We start from the raw sequence: 16,388 nt of genomic DNA, 5'->3' as shown, positions 1-16,388 counted from the left end.
TTAACAGAATGTTTAGAACTGCAGCCAGTTGAAAGTTTCATTGTGCCTGACCAGGTAGTGACGCAGTAGACAGTATCAACCTGGGACACTGAGGACCCAGGTTCGAAACCCCAAGGTCAATGGTTTGAGCATGAGCTCATCTGGCTTGAGCCTGGGTTTGCCGGCTTGAACGTGGGATTATAGACATGACCCCATGGTAGCTGGCTTGAGCAAGAGGTCACTGGCTCAGGTGGAGCCCCACCCCACCCCAGTCAAGACACATATGAGAAAGCAATCAATGAACAACTAAGGTGACACAACTACTAGTCGATACTTCTCATCTCTCTCCCTTCCTGTCTGTCACTCCTTCCTTTCTCTGTCTCTCTCTTTCACAAAAGGGAGGCAGGGAAGGAAGGAGGGAAGGGAAGGAAGGAAAGTTTCATTGTAAAGAAAGTGGAGTACAGGGAATAATAGACTTTGGTTATCTGATGATAATGGTGTTTTCTGTATTTTTTTTCTCAAAGTGATATTTTGTTATTTTATTTTAATCACAAACATAACCTGTGTTGAGTACAGAAAAATAAGCTGAAAAAAAACCCACATGTAAACAGCCATAACCAATATATCTGTTCTTTTCCAAATACACATACATATTTATAATTTTTTCTTAAAAAAATGAATATGACACATTTAGAAATAAACTTCTCTTTTTTTTAATGTGTAGTAAGGTGAACATTTTCCTATTTTTCTACAAAGATCTCTGCTGCATCTTTTTTTTTCCCCATTGATTTGAGGGGGGAAGGAAGGGGGGTCACAGGGCAAAAGAGAGAGAGAGAGAAGCAACAATTTATTGTTTCACTTACTTGTTTCATTTAGTTGTTCACTCATTAATTGTTTCTCATACTTGCCCTGACCAGGATTTTAACCCATGACCTCTGGCATGCTGGATCAACGCTTTATTCAGTGACCCACCTGGCCCGGGTCACTGCTGCATATTTTTCAATTGTGTCAAGGGTTCCAGATTCCTATTGTTAGACAGTTGGATTGTTTCTAATTTTTCTCTGTTCTAAACAAGCACCACAACAACATTTAATTAATTAAGTCCTTAAGTCTTCTTTTCTTTTCTGAGGATAAATGTTACCTTTTTCATTATAGATATTTTTACTGATTCTCCGGGCCCTGCATCTCTCAACCCGACTGGTCTTGTCTCTACAGCCAATTCCTCTGAAGTTAGCAGCAGCCAAGGTGAGGTTCTTGGGGCTTTCAGAGAAAAGGGAAATTGGTCAGGGAGAAGTGAAAAATTATGAAACTTAAGAAACTGGTCATTAGACTATTTTTAAGGGGTGATATTCATGGAGCATGGGTTCCCTTAAGCCTGCCTTACACATAACCCTGTGTTGGCAAGATTGGATACACGAGTGGGTTATCTACAACATGATCTTTGAATGTGCAAAAGGGCCTATGAGAGATCTTGGCTCCTCAGTGCTTTAGTTTCTGTAAAACAGTAGATGGGCCCTGTCCAGTTGGCTCAGTGGTAGAGCGTCGGCCTGGCGTGCAGGAGTCCCGGGTTCGATTCCAGGCCAGGGCACACAGGAGAAGTGCCCATCTGCTTCTCCACCCCTCCCCCTCTCCTTCCTCTCTGTCTCTCTCTTCCCCTCCCGCAGCCAAGGCTCCATGGGAGCAAAGTTGGCCCAGGCGCTAAGGATGGCCCCATGGCCTTTGCCTCAGGCACTAGAATGGCTCTGGTCGCAACAGAGCAACGCCCCAGATGGGCAGAGCATCGCCCCCTGGTGGGCATCCTGGTCGGGCACATGCGGGAGTCTGACTGCCTCCCCATTTCCAACTTCAGAAAAAAAATACAAAAAAAACAACAACAGTAGAGTGGTAGCTGTTTTCCTCATCAGCAATGTGAAGTGATGATGGGTGAAGGGCTCTCGGTTCTGCAGTCATCTAAGAAGGAGGCTGAAGGATGTATTCACCAGGATATTGACATTATCTGAAACTTGATGATCCAGAAATTTTAACAATATCTATATTCTTAATACTATAACTTTAGTAAGTCCACCAGTATTTGTTTGCAAATGCATTATGTGCAAGGTATTCTTAATACTATAACTTCAGTAAGTCCACCAGTATTTGTTTGCAAAGTGCATTATGTGCAAGGTGGTATTATCATTGCTGAGGAAACCAAGGCTTAGAGATTATGCAATTTACCTAATTCACATAACATAGGAAACTATTTTGTCTAGGTTTGTCTGTGCTCTCTCTACATCCTGTGTACTTTCCCTCTGCCAGACTTCAGAGTAAAGAGAATTATATTGTGACCTTATCTAAGATGCTATAGATTTTAGCATGTATTTTCCTACAACCCAAAAGGGTAGGTAGCTAGTTGCTCACTGTCTGAGCTGGGGACATCTTCTGTATGATAGTCTCTGGCCAATGACTTAGCCCTGTTAGATTACAGGATCTCTATCCTATCATTAGAGAAAAAGAAAAAACAAAATTTCTATTCTGTTTAAGGGAAAGAAGCCTAAAGAGAGATCCACAGAGGGTCCTGGAGGCTCCTCAGAAACTTCCAGCCAAGTTTCAGAAAAGCAAACCAAACCAAAGGCCAACAGAGGAACCAGAAAAGAGGGCACCTCTTCTAAGGGCACTAGGAGTCCAAGTGCCAAAGGGAAAAGGAGCAAGGCAGCTGCCTTCAGGAAGAAGTGGAAAGAGCCCTCCAGTGGAGAAGAAGAGAGTGAGGTGGAAGAGCAGGAGGGGGAAACCCAGAAACATGTGCGTGGCCGGGAGCGACGGGTGACCTCCAGAGTGTCTTATAAAGAGGAGAGTGGGAGCGCCAAGGACAGCAGTGGCTCTGACTTTGAGCTCTCCAGTGGGGAAGCCCATCATCCATCTGATGAGGATTCGGAGCCTGGCCCTTCAAGGCAGAGGAAGGCCTTAGCTCCTCAGAGGACAAAAGCAGCGTCCAAAAGTGACTCCAGGACCCAACATGGAAGCCATCCTAAACATCCTGGCTTTCCAGCAGCATCCACAAGCTCTTCTAGCAGTAAGAGTAAGAAAGGCAAGAAGATGTCCAGTGATGGTGAGGGGCCAGAAAGAAGGAAAGCAGCTGGTACAGACCAGTGGCTAGAGGTGTTCTGTGAGAGGGAGGAAAAGTGGGTGTGTGTGGACTGCGTGCATGGTGTGGTGGACCAGGCTATGACATGTTACATATTTGCCACCAAGCCCATGACCTACATTGTGGGCATTGACAATCATGGCTGGGTCCGGGATGTCACCCAGAGGTATGACCCAGCCTGGATGACAGCCACCCGCAAGTGCCGAATTGATGCCAAATGGTGGGCTGAAACCTTGAGACCCTACCAGAGCCCATTTGTGGATAGGGAAAAGAAAGAAGACTTGGAGGTAAGACCTTAGCTGCATGGGCTCCAAGACTTAGTCAAGTTCTTAAAATTATTCTCATATTTGCATACTTGGTGTATGTCCAGCCCTGTGTTGGGTATTTTTAGTATTTATCTCTTTATCTATATAATACTATAAAGCTGGGATTATTATTTCTCTAATTTTATCAATTAAGAATGTAGGGTCCAAGAGATTAAGTGACTTGGAATTGAATCCCTGGTCTGTCTAGCTCTGAAGGCTGTATACTTTTAGCTATTGCCCAGTTATAAATTTGGAGCTTTACAATAATTTATGGAAGTCATTTAAGTCATACTGAGTAAAATCTCATTAATGATTTTCGCCCCCCCTCTTTCTGATTGTACACACACAAACATACATAACCAACCATCCACTCATCTGGAAAGGAAGGGACTCAGGATGAGGACCTACCTACCTACAGTCTGCTGAGAAGGCATAAGGCATACTGGGAAGCTGACTTTGAAACTAAAACAACATAGCGTGTCACTTGGTTTTAGGAGGAGGGCCTGAGCTGTTTGTGCATAGCAGTTGTGTTGGGCGGAGCTCTGCATTTGCACCCAGGAACCAGATTTGCCAAAGAATTATTTCCAGTTCACCAGGATGGGTGAAGCACAGGTTTATATATAGCATTCTCTGTAAAAGTGCAGTTTATCCTGCATTGAGAGTTTCCTTTGAGGGTATTCCTGGTTCATTTTACTGAAAAATGGCAGAGTAAATGGGACTTGTGCAGATGGTATTGTGACTAACCTAACTAAAGTCTTTGTATTGGCAGCTAACCATATGGAGAGTCTACCCCACTTCTGGCTATACCACATTGCCAGTCCTTACTAACATAACATAGTGGGAGTTTTTCAAGAGCTTCTAAGAGACAGCTTAGGATATGAATTACACCAGTGGACTTGTCCACGGTAAAATCAGATTTCTTAAAGACATGCTAAGGGAACATATGTTAATTATAGTGGACTGAGCCTGACCAGGCAGTGGTGCAGTGGATAGAGTGTTGCCCTGGGACACAGAGGACCCAGGTTCAAAACCCCAAAGTCACTGGCTTGAGTACAGGGTTGCTGGCTTGAAGCCCAAAGTCACTGGCTCAGCTGCAGCCCCCGGTCAAGGCCCATTTGAGAAAGCAATCAATGAAACAGTTAAGATGCCGCAACAAAAAATTGAGGCTTCTCATCTCTCTCCCTTCCTGTCTGTCTGCCTCTGACTGTCCCTCTCTCTCTAAAAAAAAAAAAAAAAAATATATATATATATATATATATATATATATATATATATTTATAGTGGAATGAGAAAAAGTCATAAGGTATGAACAGCTCCTTTTGGTTTCCTGGAAGAGCAGTCAAGGAAACTCACATTGCAGAATAGTGATGTCCCTTTGAGATAAGACCTCTTTCCTGAAGAAAACTGCTTTCTTCCTTGAAGCTCCTTAAAAGAGTGGACATTCATCTGCTAGGGCTAGCTAAGGAATAGGTTAGATAACTGCAGTGTTGCCACAAGCCACAGAATTACTTGATTTTTCACAGCTTTTGATTTATCTGAAATCTACTTAACACCAAAGCTATAAAGACAATGTTACTGTCATGGGTGCTCCTGAAACCTCTGCTCCACAGTGTTATCAGATCAAGTTAATCTGAGGATTACCCACCTCAAACCCCACTTCTAAACTACATGCTCAACATTGTTTCTCTGGCCTTTGCAGTTTCAGGCAAAGCACCTGGACCAGCCTTTGCCCACTGTCATTGGCACATATAAGAACCACCCTCTGTATGCCCTGAAGAGGCATCTCCTGAAATACGAGGCCATCTATCCTGAGACAGCTGCGATCATTGGGTACTGTCGTGGAGAAGCTGTCTACTCCAGGTATAGGAGGCGGCCTGGGGCCTGGTGAGCTTCCTGATGGCCATGCGATTATCACCCTTCTTCTAGGGCAAGGGGCTGGTGATGTCATTCATCTCATTTGTCCAATGGGATGTGCTTTATAGTGTTTGTGTGTAGTATTGTGGGGGGGATATGTAGAAAAGATTAAAGCTTGGAAAATAAAACAGCAAGGACTGAATGATAAGTGGGGGAGGGAAGTTAAAGGGGAAAAATGTAAAGTAGGACAAGTAATGTTTATATAGAGCCATATAAACACACTTTCCAAATATAATTTTTAAAATTTTTAAATTTTTTTTTTTTGTATTTTTCTGAAGTGAGAAGCAGGGAGGCAGACAGGCAGACTCCCACATGCCTCCGACCAGGATCCACCCGGCATGCTCATTAGGAGGCAATTGGAGCAATTCTAGTGCCTGAGGCGGAGGCTCTGTAGCCATCCTCAGCACCCAAGCCAACTTTGCTCCAATGGAGCTTTGGCTGCAGGAGGGGAAGAGAGAGAGAGAGAGAGAAAGGAGAGGAGGAAAGGTGGAGAAGCAGATGGGCGCTTCTCCTATGTGCCCTGGCCAGTAATTGAACCTGGGACTTCCACACACCAGGCCAGTGCTCTACCGCTGAGCCAACCAGCCAGGGCTTAAAAACATTTTTTTTTTTTTTAAAGAGCCTGACCTGTGGTGGTACAGTGGATAAAGCCTTGACCTGGTACGCTGAGGTTGCCAGTTCAAAACCCAGGTCTTGCCTGGTCAAGGCACATGGGAATTGATGCTTTCTGCTCTCCCCCCTTCTCTCTAAAATGAATTAATAAAATCTTTAAAAAAGAAGCAATATGGCAATATCTTAAATAAAAGTGTTTTTTTTTAAAGGATTTGTTAATAAAAATTAAAGTGGATGTTTTAATGTATACAGAGCTTCTGTTTGGGAAGATAAAAAGTTTTGGAAATGGATTGTGGTGATACATTGAAATACAAGACCAAAAAATAGAGTATGTTACCAAGAAATGGGTAGAGCCCTGGCTGATTGGCTCAGTGGTAGAGCATCGGCCCAGCGTGTGGAAGTCCTGGGTTCAATTCCCATTCAGAGCACACAGGAGAAGTGCCCATCTGCTTCTCCACCCTTCCTTCTTCTCTCTCTCTTTCTCTCTCTCTCTCCCTCTCCCTCTCTCCCCCTCTCTCTCTCTGCCCCCCTCTCTTCCTCTCTTCCTCCCTGCCCCTCCTACAGCCATAGCTCAAATAGTTCGAGCTAAGTTGGCCCCTGGTACTGAGGATGGTTCCATGGCCTCGCCTCAGGCACTGAAATAGCTCAGTTACCAAGCAACAGAGCAATAGACCAGACTGGCAGAGCATCCTGTAGGAAGGGTCCATGTTGGAGCTTCCTGGTTTATGTCAGGAAGTGTCATGCCTGGTCGGGTGCCTCAGCTACCTACAATCTTAGCTTCTAGAGCCCACACCGCCTTGGTAGAGAAGGTGGCACAGGCTTCGTCAAGTGGTTGGGAAACAGAGTCTGGTGGGAAGAGTTTCAGTATGGCTCACAGGGATCATGTCAGTCATAGAAAGCATTAGAAGTGAACATTGCTTTTTTTTTTTTTTTTTTTTCATTTTTCTGAAGCTGGAAACGAGGAGAGACAGTCAGACAGACTCCCGCATGCGCCCGACCGGGATCCACCTGGCACACCCACCATGGGGCGACGGGATCCACCTGGCACGCCCACTATGGGGCGACGCTCTGCCCACCAGGGGGCGATAATCTGCCCATCCTGGGCGTCGCCATGTTGCGACCAGAGCCACTCTAGCGCCTGAGGCAGAGGCCACAGAGCCATCCCCAGCGCCCGGGCCATCTTTGCTCCAATGGAGCCTTGGCTGCAGGAGGGGAAGAGAGAGACAGAGAGTAAAGCGCGGCGGAGGGGTGGAGAAGCAAATGGGCGCTTCTCCTGTGTGCCCTGGCCGGGAATCGAACCCGGGTCCTCCGCACGCTAGGCCTACGCTCTACCGCTGAGCCAACCGGCCAGGGCTGAACATTGCTTTTTAATGTAGAATATACATAACAAAATTTATTATTTAATGATTTCTAAGTATACAGTTGAGTATCATTAAGTACATTGACATTGTTGAGCTACTATCAACCCCTATCATCTCCAGAACTTTTTCATCTTCCCCAACTGAAACTCTGTCTGTTAAACACTGATTCTCCAAAACCCTCTCCCCATCCCTGGGCAAACACCATCTACTTCGTGTGAATTTGACTCTCATAGAGACCTCATCTAAGTGGACTCATACAGTATTTGTCCTTTTGTGATTGGCATCCATGGATGGGCACTTGTACTGCTTTTCCTTTTGGCTGTTGTGAATAATGTGGCTGTGAACATGGGAGTATAAATCTCTTTGGACCCTGCTTCCAGTTCTTGGGGGTATATGCCCCAGAAGTGGAACTTCTGGATCACATGGTAATTCGACATTGAACTTTTTGTAGAGCTGATGTACTATTGTCGACAGCAGCTGCACCATTTTACCTTTCTACGAGCAGAGCACAAGGGTTTTGATTTCTCTACATTCTTAACCAACACTTGTTCTCGGCTTTTCTGATAATAGCCATCCTAATTGGTGTGAAGTGATTAGCAGTTGAGATTTACTCTAAGAAGTGTGTGTACCCACTTCTCTGCTGCTTTCTTTGAGGATCTCCAGTCCTACCTGAAGGCCATGGCCATGACATAATACTCTTGGGCAATCAAATGTGCAGTCTTCAGTGGGAGTGTGGCCGGAGCTCTCAGCTGTCGGGGGCTGTGGACAGAGAAGTACTGCTCCAGCACCTAGGAAGAGTCTGGGCCTCCCAGCAACCGTGTGAGGCAGAAAGGAGAGAGCGCATTATCCCTGATTGTAGAGGAGGGCTCTGCGGCTTAGGAAGGAAAGGTGACTTGTACATGGTCACTGCACTAGGAGGTGGCACAGAGGTGGGTTCCCTCATGGCCATTGTACTGCACTGGACACCAACCTCAGGCTGGCAGGTAGGTGAAGAGCCCAACTTCTGTACTAGAAGGAAGTTTAGTGTCCATGCTCAGTGGAGCCCTGCCCTCTGGGCAGGGTTTAGGGCTACAAACTAACAAAAAGGTGGGCATGCCCTGTAAGGCTCAGCGAGGAAAGCAGTTGAAACTTGCTGGAAAGTAGAATTGTAGGGCTGGAGTATAGCTCTTAGCTCTAGAAGGAGAGTGACACCAGGAGATTTCTCCCCATAATCACAGGCTGCCAGGAATTATTTGACCATTCCGTGTGCATGAGTCTTAATTTCATGGTAATTTACTAACGTAATTATTATTTCCATGTGGTCTTCTTTTGGGTTCACCACCCCTTCTCTCGATATTCTGCCCTCACCCCATGGTATTTAGCAGCAGACCACACCCCGGCGGGCACTTGCTTGGTAGTGAAGAAATGTGCCTGCACTGCTGTGACTTCTACCTCTCCCCCAATGGCAGCAAAGGGGCTCACTGTGGGAGGAGAGGTGAGAGTATGGCATGGAGCCTAAGACAGACACAATAACTCCATTTAGGTTAGGGTTTGGGAGTGACTCAAACAGCCACAAAGACAGGAAGCCCAAGTTCCGCAGGAGCAGAGCCTGCTCCAAGGCATGAGGCAGAGCCTGAGAAGAGTATCATGGCTGCATTCTCCCTTCTGGGAGGTCATATGAGCACCTGGGTCTTCAGGGTTCTGCTCCATTCTGTGTTCCATCTGGCAGAGTGTGAACTGAATTTGTCCTTTGTCTCCCTCTGTTGGTTTCGGTAGAGATTGCGTGCATGTCCTGCACTCCAGGGACACGTGGCTGAAACAAGGAAGAGTGGTGAGGCTTGGCGAAGTGCCTTACAAGGTAACCTGAGCTGGGCATGCCCTGAGGGCAGTGGGGTGGCTCAGGACCGAGGACGGAAGAGTGGGGCCACTAAGGGATGCTGAATATATGTCCAGGATAGGAACCCAGGTTTGACTTTTCTGGCTTGAGAAGGATTAGAGGAGAAAAGCATTTAAATGATGTCTAACTTTTGGAAATGGTAAGAGATGGCTCCTCCAGAGCATGCAAGAAATCTAATAAAATTTTTAAAAAGGTCTCAGACTCTTGATGTGTGCTCAAAGGCTGTGTAGATCAGAACTGTGTTACAGAGTTGTTTGAACAGGGCAAAGCCCTGCTTTCTATAGACATTCACCGGTCCTCAGTGTCCTTCCACTGGGTGACTTACCACGCATTTTGCATGTATACATTCTCTACTGAGTCTCAGCAGATGTAGGAGTTAGCATTATGGTGCCCATTTTATGTATGAGAAAATGGGAGCTCAGAAAGAAGAAATTACTTGTCCAAGGCCTTACAGCTCAGAAAATGGCAGCACCCAAGACAGCAATCCCAGGCCCTGCCTCTACCTCAGTGTTAATTACCTCCCACTGTGCTGCCACAAGAAATATGAATTCAGCACCGTACCACAAAGGCTTGTCACAGGACACATGGCCCTGTTCAACTAGGACCCTGGTCAGCAAACTGCGGCTCACGCGCCACATGCAGCTCTTTGGCCCCTTGAGTATGGCTCTTCCACAAAATACCACATGTGGGCACTACCTCGATATACAATGAACAACTAAGGTGTTGCAACGCGCAACGAAAAACTAATGATTGATGCTTCTCATCTCTCCGTTCCTGTCTGTCTGTCCCTGTCTATCCCTCTCTTTGACTCTCTCTCTCTCTGTCAAAAAAAAAAAAAATCAATCATTAGTTTTTTATTGCAGCACCTTAGTTGTTCATTGATTGCGCTCTCAGATGTGCCTTGATTATGGGGCTACAGCAGACCGAGTAACCCTTGCTCGAGCCTGCAACCTTGGGTCCAAGCTGGTGAGCTTTGCTCAAACCAGATGAGCCTGCGCTCAAGCTGGCGACCTCGAGGTCTTGAACCTGGGTCCTCCACATCCCAGTCTGACACTACCCACTGAGCCACTGCCTGGTCAGGCGAAACAGGTAGAATTTTAACATACTTAAATTTTTTCTTTTTAATTAAGTGAGAGCAGGGGAGGCAGAGAGACAGACTCCCATATGCGCCCTGACCAGGATCCACCCAGCATGCCTCCAGTGGGACAATGCTCTGCCCATCTAGGGCATTGCTCTGTTGCTAGGCAACTGAACTATTTTTAGCACCTGAGGCAGAGCTCACAGAGCCATCCTCAGCAGCTAGGCAGATGTGCTTGAACCAAGAACCAATCAAGCCATGGCTGCAGGAGATAGAGAGGAGAAGAAGAGAGGGGCGGAAGAGCAGATGGTTGCTTCTTCTGTGTGCCCTGACCGACCGAGAATCAAACCTGGGACATCTACACGCCAGGCCGATGCTCTACCACTGAGCCAACTGGCCAGGGCCTTAAATACTTTCAAATATATTTGAAATACTGTCATTTCAGTATGTAATATTTTGGAATGTTAATGAGATATTATTTTACTTTTTTTGTTTTCTTATTAAGGCTTCAAAATCCAGTATTTTACTTCCAATATGTCTCAGCTGCAACTAGGCATTTTTCAGATGTCTGGTGGCTATCATATTAGCACAGCTCTAGCATTATCCCAAATCTCAGATCCACCTACTATTCCAGTTCCAACTTCTGCTTTATCTTGTTTGAATCACAGTCACCTTTACGCTTCAGTTCATTTTCAGTACCACTATCACAGGGGTCTTTCTGAAATACAGAGTCACATGTGACACCTCCTGGGTAGCCCACCTTCTCCCCACCTAGAGTTCTGCATCTTTCATATGGCACACAACCTGTGGTACTCTGGTGCCCGTGTCCTCTCCGGCCACATCTCCTGCGTGCCAGGTGGCTTCCACAGTCTCCAGATACTCGTGGTCCCATTCTCTCCAGCCCTTTCACCTGACCAATCCCTTTTTTGTCCTTTCAGACTTAGCAGAAATGGGGTCCATTCTGCCTGTCTTAACATCTCCCTCAGGGATGGGCAAGGGATCCTGCCTCTGGGCTCCATCCACCCTGTACTCTTCACAGTGAATTGTAGTCTTCTCCCCACAGGATCCTGTGCTGCTTAAGAACAGGGACTGCTCCTTCTCTGCCCCTAATGACTGGTGTCATGGTGTGGTCTGTAACAGATGCTCATTGCATCTCAGTAGCACTGATGAATGGCTTCCTCAGAAAGGGATTGTTGGCCCTGGCCGGTTGGCTCAGTGGGAGAGTGTCAGCCCGGCATGTGGATGTCCCAGGTTCGATTCCCAGTCAGGGCACACAGGATAAGTGACCGTTTGCTTCTCCACCCCTTCCCCCTCCCTCTCCCTCTCTTCTACTCCCACAGTCATGGCTCTATTGGTTCAAGCACATCAGCCCTGGACACCAAGGATGGCTCCATGGAGCTTCTACCTCAGGTGCTAAAACAGTAGCTCAGTTGCAAGTATGGCCCAGATGGGCAGGGCATTGGCCCAGATGGGGATTGCTGGGTGGATCTCTGTCGGGGTGCATGTAAGGAGTCTGTCTACCCTCCTCTTGCTTGGAAAAGAAGGGGGAAAAAAGAAAGGGACTGTCTCCACAGGGTGACAGGTGGTGTGTCCAGAGACCATGGCAGAAACAACCACTAGAATAGCAATCATTAATGTCTATAGCTCACAGATCACATCCAGCCTGGGTCCTGTTTTGGTGGAGCCATTACTCTCGGGATGGCTTTTATGTTTTTTTTATCAATTGTAAAAAGACAGGAATAAAGACTATGCAACAGAAGCCGTATATAAACAGAAAAGGTTTGCCAACCCTGCCCTAGAGGTGAGCCAGGCTCAGGAGCCAACCCTTAGCTCACTCCTTAGAGAAGTTACACAACCTTCCCTTCTGGTCAGGTCTCCACTCCTTTCACCCTTTCACTTTCCAGTGAAAATTTTGGTGTTGGCCACTAGACATCTGTAGGGGAGCGTGCTTGTCATTCCAAACTGCCAGTGCCTACCAGGGTACATGGCACCGTTAGTTTTCTGGGGCTAAATCCTAGCTCAGTCACTTACCCGGCCATGGGATCTTAAGTGACATCATTTCTGAGTTCCAATTTCCCTGTCAGTGATGAAAGTATAGGACAAAATATAGTAAACCCCCTCTTATCGGTGGCTTTGCTTTCTGCTGTTTCAGTTAGCCATGATCAATTGCGGTCTGAAAATAGTAAATATTGATACATATAGGACATTGAGAACAGTGCCTAGACAGTGAGCACTCTAAGATGTTAGCTGGTGGTACTAGCGGTAATAGTACTGGGTAATAGCACACCCATCTCAGGTTTGTTTGTTGTTTGTTTTGTAACAGGTGCAAAGCTCTGAGCACAGTGCCTACTATACAGTAAGCACTGAGGAAGTGGTAGCCTTTGTTGTAAACTGGCTGTTCCCTCTGGTGTAGATGGTGAAAGGCTATTCCAACCGGGTCCGGAGAGCCCGCCTTGCTGAGCCCCAGCTGCAGGACCAAAATGACCTGGGCCTATTTGGCAAGTGGCAGACAGAGGAGTACCAGCCACCTGTAGCTGTGGACGGCAAGGTAAGGGCAGCACTCGGTGGGGTCAGGACCAGGCCGCTTCATTCTGCACCTGGTCAGACTTGGCATGCCACCCTCTGCAGGTCCCCCGGAATGAATTTGGGAACGTGTACCTCTTCTTGCCCAGCATGATGCCTGTAGGCTGTGTCCAACTGAATCTGCCCAACCTGCACCGCGTGGCTCGTAAGCTGGGCATCGACTGTGTCCAGGCCATCACCGGCTTCGATTTCCATAAAGGCTACTCCCATCCAGTGTGCGTCAGGGGCCTTCCATGGATGCTGGAAGGAGGAGTGGGGAGGTCCCAGTGAAGGGGGTGGGAAATTAATACGGGGTTTGTGGGGGTTGAAGCCCAGCAGCTCTTATTTTCCAAGTTTAACTGAATTTGCAAAATTAGCCTTAACCCTTTATATTTTACTTTTCCACTTTGACACTTTTACTCTGGCTTCTATCCAGAGGCAGTGAAACCAGCATCCTAATAATGTAAGATTAAAACACTGTTTTCTGGGGTTGGTCACAGGTGACCTAGTGGGATCAGCATCCTTCCTGGTTGGTGACCTCTGTCCTGTATGCAGTGGGGGCTCTCATCCCCGCTCTTAGGCTGGGCCTGGGGAAGAAGCAGTGTCAGAGTCCACAGGCTTTTCTTCTGCACGAGTGGTGTCTGTTAGCAGCTTTGGCCAGAATTGCAGACCAGCTGATCCAGGAAATCCCTCAGTGCTTAGCAGTGGCCTGCTGTCCTTCCCAACGGGAGGAGAGGCCAGAGTAGCAATCAGGCTCAAGGAAGACCACCCATGTTGCATCCCACAGAACTGATGGGTACATAGTCTGCGAGGAATACAAAGACGTGCTTCTGGCCGCCTGGGAAAATGAGCAGGCACTTATTGAAAAGAAGGAGCAGGAGGTGAGTGAGCAGCCTGCCCCGGGCTGGCCTGGGTGGGGCTTGAGGTGGGAGGCAGAATGGCAGGGGAAGCAAGCACACAGGGCAGGCAGGTGCCCTAAGGAAATACACATGTAATGTTCACAGTTACCATCCTGTTATTTTTCCTGAAAAGTACAGTACTTAACATCTTATGGCTACCTGTTTTATTTTGCTGCAGAAAAGAGAGAAGCGGGCTCTAGGGAACTGGAAGCTGCTGGTTAAAGGGCTGCTCATCAGGGAGAGGCTGAAGCGTCGCTATGGGACCAAGGTCAGTATGGGTCCTTTGTAAAGAAGGCAGCCTGCGAAGTGCTGAGAACTCACTGGCCCACATTCTGCTCAGACATGAAATCATAGATTGGTCAGTTTTATGTTATGAGTGCCACAGATATGTGTCTCCCAGACCCTGTGTCCTCACCTAGTTGGGGAAGGTGTCCCTGGAGTCAGCCTCAGCTGCCTCTTCTGGCCTGGCCTTGCTCCAACATCCCCTTTTCTGCTCCTGTCTGCCCAAGTGATAGGTGCCTGCTCTAATGCTAAACCCACACAGGAAAAGACATGGTCCTGTCTGTGTTTGACCCACCACTCTTAGCTCTGTGGGCTCCCAGTGCCTGCAGTCATCCCTCAGACCAAGAATACCCTCACTGCACCTGCCACATGGCAGGCCAGTCTATGAATACAGGTAGGAATTTGACATGCAGGCCCCAGAGACAGCGAAAACATGCTCTGGGAGTAGCTGTGACCACGCCTCTCCAGTCCCATATGCGGCCTATTTGCCTTTAAAAAATATTCTTGTCATGCTCCTCCCTTAAATCCCTTCAGTGGCCCCTTCATCTGGCTTCATGTCTGACCAGTTCCTTCCCACCACTGTGCTCTCGCCCCCTGCACCTAGTGCCCTGCCCCAGCCGGCCCAGGCTTGGGGCATGCCTCCTCAGAGCACAGGGCACTTCTGTTCAGAGATGAAGTAATCCATGCAAAGCACTGGTCACAGTGATCTCATAGATTTGATTTTCTACTCCTTGAGAGTTTTCTGCCTACACACCTTGGCATTCTCTTAGTTCATAACTTACCAGTACAGTGTACTTGCTTGGATGGGTCCCTAGTCTGAGAAAGACACAGGAAGATGGGCCTTACTTTTCCCTGGGCTTCACGCAGTGCCCTTGTCCTCCCAGAGCCTCCCAGCTCCAGGCAGGCTGTTGAGAGCTTTACTGCCTTGAGATGATGCTTCCGCATATCTAGCTGGTCACTGACGTGTGGCCTATGTTTCCCCTCCACTGTCCCCACCTCTCCAGAGTGAGGTAGTAGCTCCCCTCGCAGCAGGAGGTGGACTCTCTTCTGATGAAGAGGAAGGAACCAGCTCTCAAGCGGAAGCGGCCAGGATCCTTGCTGCTTCCTGGCCTCAAAACCGAGAGGCTGAAGAAAAGCAGAAGCCGAAGGGCCCTAAGAAAACCAGGAGGGAGAAGGCGGCGGCTTCCCACCTGTTCCCATTTGAGAGGCTGTGATGTGAGTGGCCACTTCATGATAGGCTCTGCCCTGAGGGCCTGTACCTGCTTGCTGCAGGGTAGCCCAGGCCCTGAGGTGGTGCCCTGAGAAGGCATACAACCAGCATTTGTTGCAGACAAGGAGCCAGGGGACAGAGGGTCAGATTGAGGTGGTGGTGCTGCAGGTCCGATCTGGCCCTAGTCGTTGTCAGTCACTCAGCATAGGGCCTTCAGAGCTTTTTGCTCCCACACCCTATGCCTTGAGCCACAGAACACTTCCCTGGAGACCCTCGTGCACCTAACCACTGGGAAGTTTTCAGATGATGGTGTATTAGGAATACACCAGTCCTTTCTTCTTCTGGCAGACACTTGTTTTCGCCTCTCTTACGGACTTTGGGCCTGCTTTGCAGGCCCCGTATTTTCCCTCCGTCAGGTTTACTAATACTGTCAGCTGCTTCTTTCTAGTGTGGGGAGTACAGGTCATCTCAGATCATGGTATTGTTGGGATCTACTTTTCAAAGTTACATTTCATCATGGCAGAAGACTAGAATAAAGGGCCAAAATCAGGAAGAACAAAAAGGGAAAACACGAACTCAGAATTAAAGAAATACTAGTAAAAGTAGATCAGTGTTAAATTTGAATTTATTCATTATAGGATAAATTTTATAAAGTTCTTTGCACTGTAGATATTCAAGAGAAATTACATAACATTTTGAGAAAAAAATAAAGCATTTATGTAAAAAGACTCAGCTCTGCATTTCTTTAAGATTTTACAATGACATTTGTGCACATAGAGACTAAAGATAAGATTTTGTTTTCATATAGGCTCGGAATTTACTACACATGTGGAATTGTTTTTTCTCTTTATGTTTAAGCAAGGAGATATATTTTTTAAAGATTTTATTTATTGCCTGACCTGTGGTGACAACAGTGGATAAAGCGTCAACCTAGAGTGCTGAGTGCTGACGTCTTTGGTTCGAAACTCCGAGCTTGCCCAGTCAAAACATATGCGAGAAGCAACTATGAGTTGATGCTTCCTGCTTCTCTGCCCCCCTTTTTCTCTCTACTCTCTCTAAAAATCAATTTTGAAAGATTTTTATTGATTTTAGAGAGAAAGGCAGGGAGGAAAAGTGGGAAGCATCAGCTCATAAGTATATACAGTAGTTGCTTCTCATATGTTCCTTGACCCATGTAAGGCCCAGTGGC

General features: G+C 47.1%; 1 protein-coding gene across 2 annotated transcripts in view; it reads left to right on the top strand.

Moving 5' to 3' along the window:
- Window positions 1–15,477, top strand: part of XPC (XPC complex subunit, DNA damage recognition and repair factor) — a 47,506-nt gene extending 32,029 nt beyond the window's left edge. For both annotated transcript variants that reach the window (XM_066350433.1, XM_066350432.1), the window contains 9 exons: window positions 1,135–1,224; window positions 2,500–3,387; window positions 5,105–5,265; window positions 9,048–9,129; window positions 12,660–12,794; window positions 12,875–13,044; window positions 13,596–13,689; window positions 13,886–13,975; window positions 14,994–15,477. In XM_066350433.1, the coding sequence (XP_066206530.1) occupies window positions 1,135–1,224; window positions 2,500–3,387; window positions 5,105–5,265; window positions 9,048–9,129; window positions 12,660–12,794; window positions 12,875–13,044; window positions 13,596–13,689; window positions 13,886–13,975; window positions 14,994–15,203 (1,920 nt within the window). In that variant the 3' untranslated portion in view covers window positions 15,204–15,477. The remainder of the gene's footprint in view (window positions 1–1,134; window positions 1,225–2,499; window positions 3,388–5,104; window positions 5,266–9,047; window positions 9,130–12,659; window positions 12,795–12,874; window positions 13,045–13,595; window positions 13,690–13,885; window positions 13,976–14,993) is intronic.
- The last annotated feature ends 911 nt before the right edge of the window (window positions 15,478–16,388 follow it).

This window comes from Saccopteryx leptura, chromosome 10 (genome assembly GCF_036850995.1).
Source record: "Saccopteryx leptura isolate mSacLep1 chromosome 10, mSacLep1_pri_phased_curated, whole genome shotgun sequence".
Classification (NCBI taxonomy): Eukaryota; Metazoa; Chordata; class Mammalia; order Chiroptera; family Emballonuridae; genus Saccopteryx; species Saccopteryx leptura.
The sequence above is the reverse complement of the archived record's forward strand: the minus strand, read 5'-3'. Positions and strand labels throughout refer to the sequence as shown.